This window comes from Hyperolius riggenbachi, chromosome 6, assembly GCF_040937935.1.
Source record: "Hyperolius riggenbachi isolate aHypRig1 chromosome 6, aHypRig1.pri, whole genome shotgun sequence".
NCBI classification, from domain to species: Eukaryota; Metazoa; Chordata; class Amphibia; order Anura; family Hyperoliidae; genus Hyperolius; species Hyperolius riggenbachi.
In genome coordinates, this window is record NC_090651.1 from 254,037,832 (window position 1) to 254,054,768 (window position 16,937).

Genomic DNA, 16,937 nt, shown 5'->3' on the forward strand with positions numbered 1-16,937 from the left:
GCGGGGGGGCAGCGGTGACTGTCGCCATGCGATTGAAAGTTTCAATCGCATGGCGACATAGCGACGGGCGACAGTTCGGGGGCGCGCGGGCGTGCGACGGCCCATACTCACGGGCGACCTGTCGCCGCAACACGCGCGCGCCGCGTGTTGAGGCGACAAAAGTCCCTCGTGAGTATGGGCCATTAGGGAGCAAGGGTCACTAAAGAGGGGAGGGCGTCATCAGAAGGGCCCTCTTATTTGTAGTTATATTCAGGGCTGTGGAGTCGGTACAAAAATCTTCCGACTCCTCGGTTTATTAAATCTCTGAACCCGGGTACCCAAAACTCCTCGACTCCGACTCTTTAGTATAATACTTACCAGGGCTGTGGATTTTGTACAAAAATCATCTGACTCCTCAGTTTATGAAATCATCGACTCCAACTCCGGGTACCCAAAATTACTCAGACTCCACAGCCCTGGTTACAATTTTGCCTGAACGAACATGTAACATGAAAGAAACAAGTGCACAAATAGGAATGAGAAGAGAACACGAAGAGCCCAATATAGTGTAGTATGTACTGGTAATGGAAAATGTATAGAGTAATTCAAAATGTAATACTCACAAACCAGGGTTATCATTAGGCAACCACTGTAAAGGCAGGTGGGGAGATTGTCCTGACCCCACTCAGGATTAAGAAGTCGCTCTCTGTAGTAGAAGAAGGAAGTGGGTACAACCCTCCACCTAGGGTGGACTCAATGTAGCAATAAGATAACAGAGGCGCCAAAAGGATAAAAGGGACTAAATGAGCTTTAAAACCAATTTGGTAATAGGAGGCAGTGGTGGACTTACCTCCTCCAAGCAGAACACACGACTGTAGATTTTCAGTCAAAAAACATTTATTGGGTACTCCAAAATAAAGTGCAACGCGTTTCGCAGGTTAAATCTGCTTCCTCAGGCAATACAGATAGGAGTAAAAAAGCATCTGCAAGTAACATCAAAGCTGAGCGCCTCAGCTTTGCTCAGCTTTGATGTTACTAGCAGATGCTTTTTTTTTTTTTTTTTTTTTTTTTTTACTCCTATCTGTATTGCCTGAGGAAGCAAGTTTAAAGCCAATGGTTACCACTTTAAAAATAAAAAAGTCAGATATTCACCTAAAGAGAGGGAGGGCTCGGTCCTAATGAGCCTTCCCTCTCCCAGTGCCCTCGGTGCTGCGCTGGCTCCCCCGTTCGCGTCCGCCGCCGCAGGGACTTTAAAGGTCTTCGGGAGCACTCGGGCTTCCCGAAGACAGGCGCTCCATACTACGCACGCATGCGTAGTATGGAGCGGCCCGTCTTCGGCTGCGGAAGTGGCAGTATTTGACCGAACTGGTCGAATACTGCTACGGGGGATTCTGCGCGGGACCGGGCACCGGGAGGGGAGAGGGAAGGCTCATTAGGACCGAGCCTTCCCTCTCCTTAGATGAGTATCTAAATTTTTGATTTTTTTAAGGGGTAAACATTCACTTTAACCTGCAAAACTCATTGCACTTTCTTTTGGAGTACCCATTAAACGGTTTTTGACTGAAAATCTACAGTCGTGTGTTCTGCTTGGAGGAGGTAAGACCACCACTGCCTCCTATTACCAAATTGGTTTATAAGCTCATTTAATCCCTTTTATCCTTTTGGCGCCTGTTATCTTATTGCTACATTAAGTGCACAAATAGGACCAATCATACCTGGACCTTGCCAGTGTTCCTTTTTTCCTTTTCACGACTGCAAAGCTTAAAGGGACACTTAAACCAGGAATAAAAAAAAGTTTTACTTGCCTGGGGCTTCTACCAGCCCCCTGCAGCCGTCCCTTGCCCTCGCAGTCACTCAGAGAGCCTCCGGTCCCCCGCCGACAGCTAGTTTAATTTTCGCTGACACGGTGGGCTTTCTGCGCCTGTTCAGGCCTCGCCACGCGTATCCTTCTGCATGTTCCTGTCCTCAATAGCGTCGTGCGCAGGATGCTATTGCTGATGGGAACGCAAAGAAAGATACACGTGGCCAGGCCTGTCGGGCCGGTCAGTGAAAACGAAACCAGTTGGCGGCGGGGAACCGGAGGCTCAGTGAGTGACTGCAGAAGCCCCAGGAAAGTAACTGATTTTTTTTTTTTTTTTTATTCCTGGCTTAAGTGTCCCTTTAAAGAGAACCTAAAGCAAGGCGTCCATGTTTACTTCCCTTTAAAGGGAATCTGTAATAAAAAAAAAACCCTCTGGGGGGATACTTACCTTGGAAGGGGGAAGCCTCTGGATCCTAACGAGGCTCCCCCCGTCCTCCTCCGCCCTTCTGTTGCTGTGCCGGGAATATGAATATAATATGAATTTAACTGGCCCTCCGGATTGCGAACAGTGGCAATCCAGTGCAGGAGACCATAGACCGTAATAGGAATTACGGCTATAGCGGTTCACAGTGAGTAACTTCAACAGTGAGTAATTTTGGCACCGTCAGAAGACTGAGCTGAAGTTACTTCTAAAACGCTGTAATTCGGCCTCCAGCAATAGCTGGAAGCTGAATTACATCGTTCCCCACCATACTTGTCAACCCAGAGGGGGAATAGTAATTAACACCCCCGGGAACTTGTGCAGCAGCAGGATAAGCCATACCGGCTGTATCCTGCGCCCAAGTCTCCCGGCGACAAATCCTCTTGTACGCCCGGATTGGGCTTACTGTCATCTCTGGTTCACCGTTAGTGAATCTGCTGAAGTTTAGGCTAACCTTCGCTGCCTCCCACTGATGGATTGGTAACCTATAAAATGGACAGCTGATTGCTATCTTGAGAAAATTGAGCTTTGATAGGTAACTGTGGAAGAGTAATGAGTATTTCTGCACAATAGTCTCTTGTACAGCTTGTGCAGTCTGGTTACCAGCACTCCCTGCTGGGCACTCCAGTGATCTAATGTCTAGTTGTGTCTCCTTAATAAATGATCCTGTTTGTTGTCAGACATTGGCTTTTTTGTACATAATTTGCCTAGATCTTGCCTGGCGCAACAAACATGGTCTTTTTTTTTTTTTTAATCAGAGAATACAGAGCTGTGTGTAATACACAGCCTCCCACATTTCTCCCACACAATACCTGCAGCAGAGCTGTTCTGTACGCTATAGATATGCCACCCCGTCTGTCAGCACATCTTTACACCTTAGGTCCTGTGTGTTTTGCTCTGCCAGCTTGCAGCATACATGTACAGCAGCCTGAAGAATGGCTCAGTGCTGCCCTCTCCTGTTCTCTTAAAAACATGCTGGTATTTGCTTAGGATTGTGGTGGAACTATTACATTACTTAAGTTTCACAAACACGCATTAGATTTTCCTCACCTGAATTGATGGTTTGCATAGGGGTCTGTTATTCCCATATAACTATCCCTGTCTGGTCATGGTTACTGAAAGTGTGTTTAATGTTGTACATGGCTGCAGAATAGGAAATATGTAAAGGGGGGGGGGGGCGTATTTGAAGCCATTTAACATGCTACTTTTCAAGCTTATGGCAGGAAGCTGGAGTACCTGGAGGAGACGCGTACAAACATCAGGGAACTCGTATAGAGCTTAGCAATGTATGTGTAACCTCAGGCGGTGGACACTTGCAACAATCTGCTATTTTCTAGACTCACCTGTTTAAGTGAGTACACTGCCAAATGTCTGAAAAAACCAATGCGGACACTTTTCAAAATGTACGTGTAACAGCCTGTGCTTCTGCATAGTGTAAGTTTGAAAGTAGACAAAATCCATGTGTATAGTGTCATTGGTGGAAATGCAGGCCAGTACCTTAGCGTTGCCAGGCCAGAGTACAGTAGTGACTGACTTAGGCCCCAGTTCTGTGCAGGTAGTTACTCCTCCACAGGTTGGAGTTTTCTAATGAGGCTCATTGCAACAATACTCCAGACTACCACTAAGGCTGCCTAATAAAAGCAATTTGCGTTTACTGTCCGTTTTGGAAAATCTTTAGCTGGCTGCATGGAAAGATTAGAACATTAAAATGCACAAAAAATTATGCTGCATAAATGTGTTTATGGCAGTCTTAGAAAGTAAAGTAAATTTGTTTTGTAATTTTGGGTATAGTGTCCCTTCTGTTGCTGTTTGGTACCTCATGCTAGCTGCTAATCACAAGCCCACAATTCATCTTCTGATGGTGGACCGTCACTAATGACAGTGCCTGCCTGGAGGAAATGCAGCATGTTACTGTCAGATCCCTGAGCTGTGGCACGCAACTATTTCACTGCTGTGGTTTTCTTAGCCAACGAAATGCTCAGCTGAGAAGAAAATCGCAATCTATTTGAAACATTAAACATCTGTCCCACCGGAGCTCTTAAACTGTAGCAACGCTGCTTTTTTTTTTCTGTACATCCATCTCAACATGGTAATATAATAGTTGCACAGAAAATCTGTATTGGTTTATGGGTAGTTCTCCTGGCAACACAGGTCTAATATATAAAAGGAAGCGAGGCTGATGTTTTCCTTTGTAGTAAGGCCTCATTAAAGCGGAATATAACCCTGCATTTCAACTTTGCTCTACAACATTATTTACAGCATATTATATGCAACCAGCATTTTTTTTTTTTACTAGACCAGCATTGGAAGGGTTACACAGAGAGCTTTAGGTTCCATGGAGAGAACTGCTGCCGCATCCGAAGTTTAGATAGATACATTTAAGCAAAACAAAATGTAACCACTGTGGAATGACTCTCTCTCTGACTGCAGGAGCTGGAGGACAGCCAAAGAGTGTGTAACATTCCTCACTTGTTACATTTTGTTTACTTAAATGTATCTATCTAAACTTTGGCTGCTGGGAGCAGTTCTTTGCACAGAACTTTAAAGCTCTTTGTGTAACCCTCCCAATGCTGGTCTAGTAAAAAAAAAAAAATGCTGGTTGCATATAATATGCTGTAAATAATGTTTTAGAGCAAAGTTGATATGCAGGGTTATATTCCGCTTTAACACTAGCACGCTTCTGTCCACTTTTCAGCAACATATATCAATCTAACATTGATGTGCTGTAACATTGATGTGTCCGAAGCGAACATAGTGTGAATTAGGCCTAAATCTTCAGAAATCATTATTGGGCAAATCCATATTTTTGCATTTTAAAGCAAAACTATTTCCAAAACTATCATTTTTGGGAATACAGTGGAACCTTGGTTTGCAAGCATAATTGTTCTGGAAACATGCTTGTAATCCAAAGCACTCTTATATTAAAGCAAATTTCCCCATAGGAATTAATAGAAATCCATGATTCGTTCCACAATCCAAAAACAGTTGTAGTAAAATAATATAAAATAAAAAATGTAAACAAGACTTTCACTATAACTAACGGAATGATTGCCATCTATTGGCTCTCCCCAAACTTTTTTTGTGTGGCTTTAACAAGGAACTTATCCAGTGACCGTTACTTTTGGGGATTTCATGGAAATATTTCTTTGCACAGTCTCTACAATCAGATTAAGTACATTTAAGTACAATCCTGCAGCGTCAAAGGGAGAAGAACTGTCCGCTCAGTTGTGATGACATGACGCATGTATGTATACCTTATTTTACTTGTATATTAAGACGTTGCTTGTATATCAAGTCAAAATTTTACAAACTTTCCTTGTATTGCAAAGCGCTCTCAAACCAACTTACTCTCAATGTAAGGTTTTACTGTACCTTTAAGTTTTTAAAAATTTACAGTTTTTCAATACTTGAGGCATTGCATATTAGTAATTGCAGCTTGAAATGTATTGAAAATCTATTGAACCACAGCGTTGCACTCGTCGATGACGTGCAATACCTGTGGGCAGTCAGTCTGTGATCGATAATGTTGATGGATTTTTTTGGCAAAATATTATGATTGATGTGGCGTGTTGTGCTATATATTCCCGGCAGATTCAGATTAATCAAGTAAAGTGCAAATTAATGGGGAGTGGAGCCTTGTACTTACAGTATAGGGTTCTCTGCAAAGGTGGCCAGTTAGGGGACATCTGCTGAGAGTCTAGCATAGTGCTCTGTTGCCTTGGCAGAGCACATTGTTTTCCTCTCAACTCCAGGTGGAAGGCGCAGCCTTGTGTGCTTCTTACAACTCCAGGTGGAAGGCACACCCTTGTGCTCTGAACCTCTCCTCCATGGCAACAGAACATGTTGCAAAGCTCTAACCTCATGCCACTTCAGCCCTGAACTGTCAGTGGAGGGATGGTGGGGTTTCCTGCTGGTGACATTCTTAGTGAGCACGCACCTTACAGATGGAGCATTTGTTCAGAGCAGCCAATCAGTTTCAGCTGTTATATAAAATGAAGATTTGACTGGTTGCTTTATGCAACTGAGCACCTTTGGCTCCATTTCTTTAGTTATGTTTTTAGACTCATTACTGGGTTAATAACTCAAGAGTTGGCTAGAAAATTATAGGAACATTAAAATACTTTGGAGAAGAGAACGTTTGAAGGACAAGCATTTTGGTGTGGTGTAAATTACAGATCTAGTCCTTGTTTAATATCCAGCATAATGAAGCTTCATAGGGCAACAAGTGTAGCAGGGAAATGATGGTGTTAGATAAGTAGAGGAGTTTCTGACATGACTGCTTCCAACTAGGGATGGTATCATAGCACCACTGTCTAGTTTTGGGAATGCCTGGACTGTCTGCAGTGGCCAACTGCTGTTTAGTTAGAGCCTATAGCTTTGCCACCATAATGCATATATATATATCTATATATCTATATATATATCTATATCTATATATATATATATATATATATATATATATATATATATATATATATATATATATATATATATATATATATATATATATATATATCTCATGGTTCCTTATGGCCGGCGCAGTCGGTGATTTGTAGACACAATGGTGGTGTTTGGTTCCAGCTCTATTAATAATGCCCCCTAGGCTGAAATGTGACCTTTCCTGCCACTTCCTCTTATATGAGACCATAAAGCTTATGCAGTGTCTGAAACCATTGATGGTGTGTATTTCCTTTGTTGCAGAATTTCATTATGTAAATAACATTTCCTATTTGAGTATCTCCCTTGACTTTCAAGCCAAACATTTCTGTACACTATGTAAGAGCTTAGTGGTTTGTGTTTAGCCTTATGCTGCCACCATCTGGATGTTTCTGAGACTGCACTCTTATTAGCAGGAGGTTTTTGAATGAAAGGTCTAGTGATAACATTCCACAGTCCTCCCTCTTTCTCCCTCTTTCACCTCTTGAAAGCCGCAAGTAGGCGTTACGCGGTATTAAATGTCCGTGCAGGCTTACAACTTGTTAAAAAAAAAAAAAGTAGCCCTTGCATAGGAGAAATTAAAATAAACTCTGCAGCTTGCCTCACTGTGAAAGAATGTTAATTTCCCTTTAGGCCATTTTGAACTTCCTGCAGTATTTGGAATATGGGAAAAGTACATTGGCTTTTCATTATGACTTTCTTTTGTGTTAGAGACTTGCAAGGAGAGATTCCAGCAGACAAAGGCTGTTCCAACAAAAGGAGTTTGTTTAAAGAGCTGTCTGGGCAGCCTTCGTCTCTGCCTGCATAATCATCCGAATGTCTTTATAGCAGATGATGCCAGGCCAATGTTTAGAAACAGTGTATAGCTGCATAGTATACCTAGTGGACTTTTAAAGAGAAATGGTGAATAAAGCTTTGTTGTATAAACAGTGTTTCATAGGTTACGGTTGTTCTGTGTTTACTCCCATGTTCTTGCTTTATAAGCCTCATGTTCCAATTCCATTTTCTTTTATAATTTTCAGTGAAAGTTAGTTAAAATGTGTTTTCTGCTCCTGTCCTCTGTGTGTCATAGAGCAAGTTAGGTTGGGTGTGTGCTACACTCCTTGCTTTGTTAAAGGAATCCTAAAACCTCTGCCTAATACTTTTAGCCATAACCCCTGAACAACCATGCACACCAGATGTTTCTGATTGAAATGACACCTGAACTGATCAGGGTATGAAGTTGGCCAGATTTGCTTCGTTTTTAACATTACCCGTTGCCCAGCATTCCTGCTGATCTTTGACTGCAGTTGTATGTGGATCACTCTCCTGAAACAAGCATGCAGCTAATTCAATGACACTTCAGTCAGAAACATCTGATCCACATGCTTGTTCAGGATCTATGGTTAAAAGTATTAGAGGCACATGAACGGCAAAATAGTCAGGCAACTGGTATTGTTTAAAAGAAAACAAATATGGCAGCGTCTGTATCACTCTCAATTCAGTTGTGCTTTAAAGAGAAACTCCGACCAAGAATTGAACTTAATCCCAATCAGTAGCTGATACCCCCTTTTACATGAGAAATCTATTCCTTTTCACAAACAGACCATCAGGGGGCGCTGTATGACTGATATTGTGATGAAACCCCTCCCACAAGAAGCTCTGAGGACCGTGGTACTTCTGGCAGTTTCCTGTCTGTGAACCCTGTTGCCTTGTGGAAAATAGCAGTTTACAGCTGTTTCCAACTGCAAAAACAGCATACAGCAGCTACTTCACTTGCCAGCAGTAAAAATGTCACCATGTGATAAATGTCAGAATATAAATCAGGGATTTAACCACTTCTGTACCGCGCTATTTTGTGCTGATCTGTGCTGCGTGGGCTCTCCAGCCCACAGCACAGATCAGGTTGCAGCCAGGCCGATCAGACTTTCCCCCCCCCCCTCCCCCCTTTTTTCCCCACTAGGGGCATGTCCTGCTGGGGAGTCTGATCGCCGCCGGCTACTTGCGCTGGCGGGGGGGGGGGGGCTCTTCAAAGCCCCCCTCCGCAGCGCTTCCTGGCCTCCTTCCCCTTCTCTCCCTCTCCCTCCCCTGTGAGCGGCGCAGGACGGATTTCCGTCCTGCGCCTGATGGGATAGGCTTTAGCCTATCAGATGTCGGCGATTCCCGGGCCAATCAGAGGCCGGGGATCGCCGATCTCCTCTACGGCGCTGCTGCGCGGCAGCGCCGTATACATGTAAACACCGCGGAAGATCTTCCCCGTGTGTTAACATTTACCCTGCGAGCCGCCGATCGGCTCGCAGGGTGTTCACGGAGACACCCTCTGTGAGCTGACATGGAACGGCCGCTCGCATGTTTCCATGGAATCCACTTCAGGATTCAGGGCCGTATATATGCGTACGCAGAATCCTGAAGTGGTTAAAATATTTTATAATGGGCAAACACTGACTAAATCATTAATACATAATTATTGTAAAAATGAAGCACTTTTTTATTACATTATTTTCACTGGAGTTCCTCTTTAAGTCTGACTGGATTAGCCCCATGGTTGTTTCAGGTGTGTGATCCAGATATTACTGCAGCCAATGTTACCAAGAAACTGGTATTGCTTAAGCAGAAATAAATATGGCAGCCTCCATAGTGCTCTCACTTCAGGTCCTTTATGCTGGATTCACAGTGGTCAGTTGCATAACATGCTCATTATGAGTGTGAACTGCAATGGAAACTGGACATAGTTTAAAGCAGACCTGAACTCAGAACTTTATATCTCTGCTCTAAAAGATATGCAACAGTATAACCTTTAAACAAAGACATGTCTTTGTTACAGCTTAAAGAACTCTTGCAATAAATCTGCAGTGGGTCTACTTCCTGGTGTCATAGAACCAGACAAAGGGTTAACATATTGTGTTTACCTATTAGCTGTGTCTGCCTAGGACTGCCGAATTTCTGTACTGACCCAGCTGAGAGATCAAATTACTCTCGTGATTACTTGAAGATTAGGGAGAATTAGACCGGCTCTTTTCTCTAAAAATACACGGTGCATTTCTCTCGGCTTTCCTTGTGTCCTCTGCAAGAGTTCAGGTCCACTTTTAATACTAAGCCTGGTGCAGTGAGTTACAATAACGCGATCCATTACAACGCTGCACTGTGAACAGTCCCATAGAATTGTATGGGTCGTGAGTTGACATGCAGAATCATTCTGTAATGCAACTGAGCTCTGTGAACTAACCCTTAAGCCATACTGGAAAAAATTTCTCCCAAAGTCCAGTGATTTGTTTGTCTTAAAGGGAACCCGAGGTGAGAATAATATGGAGGCTGCCATATTTATTTCCATTTAAGCAATACCAGTTTCCTGGCTGCCCTGGTGGTCCTCTGCCTCTAATACTTTCAACCATAGACCCTGAACAAGCATGCAGCAGGTCGGGGGTTTCTGACAATATTGTCAGCCCTAACAAGATTAGCTACATGCTTGTTTCTGGTGTGATTCAGGTCACTACCGCAGCCAAACCGATCAGCAAGACTGCCACTCAACTAGTATTGTTTAAAAGGAAATAAATATGGCAGCCTCCATACCACTCTCCCCTCGGGTTCACTTCAAAGGAAGCATCCGAGCTGAAAACAAAAACAAGATCTACTTACCTGGGGCTTCCTTCAGCCACTGGCAGCTGATATGTCCCTCGTCGCTGCTCCGCTCCCAGCCAGTGGCCCGGGGTCCCCTCTGTTGCAGAAGTACTGCACTTGCGCAGAATGCTCCAAACCACGTGGTCGCGAGCAGGCGCAGAAGATGCTGAACTGGCGAGGTCGGCATCTGCACAGGAAGGGACCTCGGGCCATCGGCTGGGAGCAGACCTGCGGCAAGGGACCATACCTGCTGGGAGCGGAGCTGCGGCGAGGTACATATCTGCTGGCAGGGGCTGGAGGAAGCCCCAGGTAAGTATAGCTTGTTTTTTGTTAAGCTCAGACCTTCCCTTTAACATAATGTTGACGTCTTTGGAGAACTGTCTATCTATGTATTGGACTCGTTCCAATAACTGGATGCTTAGTGTCTTTTTTTTTGTTTTGTTTCTTACTTACAGCTGATGACTTTTTCAAAGATAAAACAAAATAAATTCAGATGTTATCCTTGCTCAATCCAATTACACTTTCTGATGATCTCCTTCAGTGAGGTCACTGCGGTTCCCTCCTTTCCTGTCCTGGTAATTCCTAGAGTGTTTCTGTGAGATCAGGTTCAGCTTATTATTTTCATAGTCTGGAGTGTATTCTGCAATTCTAAAAGCTTTATGCAAATTGCGCTAACTCTCGATAGCTAATCATAATTTTCAAGTGATCGTCCTCCAGTGAAGTGGGGCTTTCTTCATATGGGGTGCGTACGGCGATTTACATGTGAGATTATAGCCCACTCTATCTTATGATGCTCACTTAAAGAAACCTTTCACTTCCTTCACCAATTCCAAACAAGGTTCTGTGCTAAATATAGTATGCTTATGCCTTTTATTTCATACACTTCTCTTTTTATAGAATAAGTAATATGTTAGTCATATCAATTCTGAAAGTAACTTGGAAATTTGCTTTTGACTCCTAAGGTAAAGGTCCCCCATCTTTAGTATTTTCAGCGGCAGATCATGTGACTTTTCTCAAAGCGAATATGGGCAGCAAGTTTCCCTATCAGTGGAGCCTGTCATCAGGCTTTCTATGAAGTGTGATTCAAGGTTAACTGTCTTTACAAAATGCAGTTATTGTGAACCCATATAGGCATCGGGCCTAGTGTTTGTAGGACCCAGGATTTGCTTTGTTTTCCTGCTATGCATTTGCTTCATTCAGCTGCTAGGAGGTGATATTGAGAAAAGTGACACCCTGTTAAATCATTTCAATATAGAGCTAATCTGTGAGCTACTCTGCAAATATGGAGAAGCCTGATGGAACAGAGTTTCATTAGGTAAATAAAGCAAATGCCAGCTGGTATGATCCCCAGACCCACATTGGTGAATAGTGGAGAGGGGGTTGGCTAGCAGGTGTCACAGATGTTGGCATCTCTAAATAGAGTATTCTGTGTAACTGTACTTAAGCACTCAGTTAGGGTTTAGAATGTTACAGGTGGGCTGTAGTGTTTTTTTTTTTTAATTATTTGACTAGTGAGAATTAAAATAATACTTCTGTATGTTGGGTAAATATGGCATATTACTTATGAGTGTTTTATGTACTAAATGGATCTAAAAAGTTAAGCTCTAAACTGTTAAACCATATAAACTTAAAGGATAACTCTACCATCACAGTAAAGGTCAGTTATTAATATTGCATACTGTTAAGGCACCTTTAACTATTGGGGCATGCCGGGGGAAGGGGGGGGGGGGCGGCAGGCCCCAATGGTTAAAGGTGCCTCGGCAGATTTGATCACTGTGAGAGCATTTCCCAAGGATTGAAGCTGCAATATGCAGGGGCCCTGGCTAGAGCAGTGTTAGCAGGGGCAAAGGGCACCTGTGGGAGCGGCAGTAATTGATTTTTAATAGATTTCACTGTGCTGTGCATGGCAGCAACAGATTTCTCTGTGATCAGATGTCGCTCAGAGAGGGATCTATCTTTTAGGTGCGTCAGGAAAAATGTCTACCATTGTATGGTATAGAAACTGGGTAGACCAGCACCCAAATGGGGACAGACGTGTGCTAGAGTGGAGAGACCCAATAGCACTCAGAGGGTCAGCAAAGTCCAACACGGAAAGTCCACAGCACCACGTCAGTAATGTATAGCTCTTTTATTTAAAAGAAAGACAAAAAGATAGCCATAACAGCGACAGACGCTGTTTCGGACAAGGTCCTTCCTCAAGCTGTATCAGGCTCTCTCTGAAATACAATCCAAATGCTACTCCTATATATACTAGCCATGACCAATCAGGATGCAGTGAGTACATGGAGGACCTGATGGGGAACTGCACAAAAGCCAGGTAAGCTACACCCACTCCGATAAGAGACCAATCACAATCAGACCTAGTGATTCAAATGTTTCCTTACCTCCTCCTACCAACTGCCAAATATGGGGATGACCTGATGGGGAACAGCAGCTCACTCCCCGTATGTCATGCCAAAACACTTCCTGGAACGTCATGATGACCTCATGCGTACATGTGTCTGCACGCGTAAAAATATCCGCATGAATCCCAAAAAATGGGAAATAGAAAAATACAAGAAGGCATAAACACAGTACATAGGTAAAAAACATAGGTAAAAAACGCACTGTGTGAAAAATGGTAGTGGCATGACAATTGAGGATACCCAAGGCCATACTAATATTCATAAGCCAAAATAAGTCCACCCATGAAGAATTAATAGCTGAAAACTAGGCCTATCTAAAACCATCAAGGATAAAAGTACAGGTTCCCCCATAACACCTCTGCATCCCAACTACATAAAAGAGACACACATCACATATATTAAAGCCTTAGATATAAACCAACAACTAATTACTCTGAAAGAGATTGTGGATCACAAGATATCACCAGCATACTATCCCCCAAACCCCACCCACGACCAAGCCAGACCAAGTGCCCAAGACAACGGAGCTAGATGCAAAAAGAGAGATCATAGTCCCTGCTCAGTCCACTGTTACCCAAAGCTCCCAGGCGTTTAATCCAGAAAGCTTCCCTCCTGAGGAGATCCTTTGCTCTATCTCCCCTAAAATCTCTGGGAACCCCATCTATGACCTGAACCCTTAATTGCGAGACCGTATGGCGGCACATAGTAAAGTGCTGAGAAACAGCTTGTTCCATATTAAGTGTTCTAATGGCAGATTTGTGAGAGGAGATACGGTCGCGCAACCGTTGTGTGGTTTCACCCACATATACCAACCCACAAGGGCATCTAAGTAAGTATACAACATATGACGAATCACAGGTGTAGAGGCCCCGTATAGAGAACCTCTCACATCTGGACGGATGCACGAACGTATCTCCCCTCACAATATGGCTGCATAAATGGCAGCCTAAACACGGAAAAGTGCCCCTTCTAGAAGTCACCGCAGGGATAACAGGCCTAGATTTAATTTTATCTCTCACTGTGGGGGCCCGCTTAAACGAAAAAAGGGGCGGATAGCGGAACTCCTCAATATGAGGAAAAGATTCTTTCAAGAGGCCCCAATGTTTCCTCACAATAAACCCCAGCTGATTGCTGCAGGTATTGTAACGGGAAACAAAGGGGAGTCTTGGTCCAGAAGCACGTTTCCTACGTGAAGGCAATCCCTCATTTCCACAATACGGGTCTCCCTGACGGCAGGATCCGAGACAATCCTCCTCACTCTACCCAACTGGCCACCCGGAATATGTTCTGTCGCTGTTATGGCTATCTCTTTGTCTTTCTTTTAAATAAAAGAGCTATACATTACTGACGTGGTGCTGTGGACTTTTCGTGCCATTGTATGGTAGACTTGGGATATAAGCAGGAGCTGACATTGTACTTTCTATTGGTTGGATGAGTCTACAATACTAGCAGTCACATGCAGTTAAGCACCCATATGTTTACTTTCCAATGAATCTAGCTGAAGATCTTATGCCTAGTACACACAATGAGATTTTCAGGCAGATTTCCTGCCAGATTATTTCAGCCATGTTGGAAATAATCGATCTGGCAGAAAATCTCATTTTGTGTACCTAGCAGAAGGCCAACCTGATGGCCTAGTATGTAAATCCGGGCTACAGAGTACCAAATAAACTGGGGATGCAGAAGATAATTGACCTTTATTTTAAAGCTACAGTTCTCCTTTAACCTCTTCCTTTGACAGTAGCGGATAATCCATAGCATTGAGACAGCAAGTAACCATGCAGAAGTCACTCCACTGCATTCAGCGCTAAGGTGCCTGCCTCCAGGCAACAAGCTATTGCTTTATTTCTCTTGAAAACCCAGGAGGCTTTGCAAATAGGTAGCACAGAGACAGTAAAACAAAATACTAACAAACATAGAAATATAAAATATGTTTCTAAATAAACATTTTGACTTTGATTCAGTACACCCACACCCCCTTTAATTGCAGGTTTTCTTTCAATAAATTAAATGACATATTTCTTTGCCTCACAAGGTACTTGATATCTGGCCAATGTTAAAAGTGAATTTTATATTATTACAATACAATATACAGCTAGTTTTTATTTTTCTCTTGTAACCTCCAAACGCTATGCTTGTTTGCTGCTACTGTAACAATGCACTGGCTCAGAAATCTGCAGCATGACCTATAGGTTTACAACAAGGGATTTTTATATACAGTAGGGAGTACAATTTAAAAGTGATACAGGGGGTGTGGTGTTTTTCAGTCACGCCCCTGGCACTGATCACTCCCACTCTCCTCTTCCTTTCAGGAAATCACTGCTATGCCTCGTAACGTCAACTCAAGAGCAGAAAAGGTAAGAGTTTGCAATAAAGCTTGCTGCAATCCTTTCAGTGTATGTAGCTAACCTGGTGAGGATTGTTTTTTTTTCTGCTCGGCGAAAGCAGTGATTAAAAATTCTGATTCTCCCATTTTACTGTCTGAAGTCAATACGGCCATGATGTACGATGAGATATGGTGAAACAAGTTTTATTTCTCTTATGTCAGCAGAACTCTGTGTGCTGCTCATTTGCATATGTTTTATGTTTCTTTTTTATGGCCCATTGGAAAACATTCTTAATTGCACTGAACATTACAAGTTCTGCTGCCATTGATCAGCACCAGTACGACCTCTGTACAAAGGGAATTGCAAATGTTTCTTTTCAGGCTGCAGCCCTTCAGGGCATGTAGTGAGCCAGGCAAGCGGCTGAATAAAAAGCAGGAGCAAGGGGTGTGAATCTCTCCTTTCCAGAGCATGTCAGCTCTCAGACAGCCATATGACCTTATTTGGCTCCAGCAGCACACACAGACCAATTTAGCAGTGAGAAAAAGACAGCATCTCTCCTCTTAGATTACTGGGCAGTAGGGGGCTTATATATCATATTGTGATGGTGTTACTTTGTGCTGTTAGTTTTCCATTTATGTTGTACCTTGTTTAGTCAGTGGTGTTTAAAAAAAAAGAATAGATGGCTTTGGACATTTTAATTCATAAGCATGCATGCATGTAGTGTTTTACTCAGTTCAGCCTCATGTTTTTGTTTTTTTGTTTCGTGTACTTGTTTCATTCGTAATGCACAAAGTTTTATGCATATTACATAAAACCACTTAACAGTTTGCAAAACTATCTTTCTGTGCTGAGGATGGCTGCTTCTTGCCTAAGAAAACAGCCCGTCTGTGAGCTGTCCAAACTCCTTCCCATCCCTACATCACATACCTGAGATGGGGAAGAAAGGGGTGGAGTAGCAGCCATCTTTTTCCTGTGAGCTCAAAGACTGTCACCTCACTCCACTTGGGTGGGATTAGGTTCCATCAGGTTCTGTGCTGGATAAATTAGTTCTGTTCAGTAGCAAGCCTTATATTCCTCAGCTGCCCATTTGTACTCCATCCTTTTGAATAAGGTAATTGGGGAAATGCCTCTCTAGATGAATATGGCAATATGATCCTTTTGGGAAAAGGCTTAATAGTTTACTCCCTGATCTACTGTATGTGGTCCACTGTGTGTAAAGGTCCATACCCACGGCAAGATTATTTTTGCCGAATGTTTGTTTTGCGCGACATTGCATAACATCTTTTAACAAAATATTTGTTAAACAATGTTTAAAGACTGCAGGCGAACCGCAACAATCATTTATTTTGAACGACTGTCATGACTGATCACTTTGCAATTGGTTGTTTACAGTTTTTGCTAAAGTCAATGGATTTTAGTGAAAATTTGAATGATCGATGTAAGCATCATTGACATCCCGCCATTCGTGATAATGAAAGTTGTATCGGAAAACGATCGATTGTGTACTCCGCTTTAGATTTCAGCAGAATGAGTTGAACAGCTAGCGTTGTACCATTTAGCGTACCACAGTGCTGTGCAGCCATGGATCCTTCACAGTGCCTCCCCTACTCGTTTCACAAATTATCTGTCATGCCCAGTCAACCTTTAACCAATGAACTGCCTAAAATCATAGGTCTACAGATGATTGGATCAGTGATTTAATAGGCTTGTGTATGTGTATGACCAGCCTTAGGGCTGGTTCAGACGGACGTTTGGAGGCGTCGCGTTCATTGGCGTCGCGGTGGCAATGCGTTCGGGCTTTCAGCAGCGTTCGCGGTGCGTTCGGATGCGGTCGCGTTTTTTCTTCCCCTAGGGGGACATTACCTGTCGCGATTAACCGCCCATGGAAGCAACATGTAGCTTCCAGGGGC

At 43.2% G+C, this 16,937-nt stretch overlaps 1 protein-coding gene across 5 annotated transcripts in view; it reads left to right on the forward strand.

Annotated features, from left to right (window-relative positions):
- The window catches only part of RERE (arginine-glutamic acid dipeptide repeats), a 534,579-nt gene that overhangs the window by 373,555 nt on the left and 144,087 nt on the right, over window positions 1-16,937 (forward strand). For 4 of the 5 annotated variants that reach the window (XM_068240704.1, XM_068240709.1, XM_068240705.1 and 1 more), the window contains exon 4: window positions 15,013-15,057. The exons of the other annotated variant lie outside the window; for it this stretch is intronic. In XM_068240704.1, coding sequence (XP_068096805.1) covers window positions 15,013-15,057 — 45 coding nt within the window. The remainder of the gene's footprint in view (window positions 1-15,012; window positions 15,058-16,937) is intronic. 5 annotated transcript variants of the gene reach the window in all.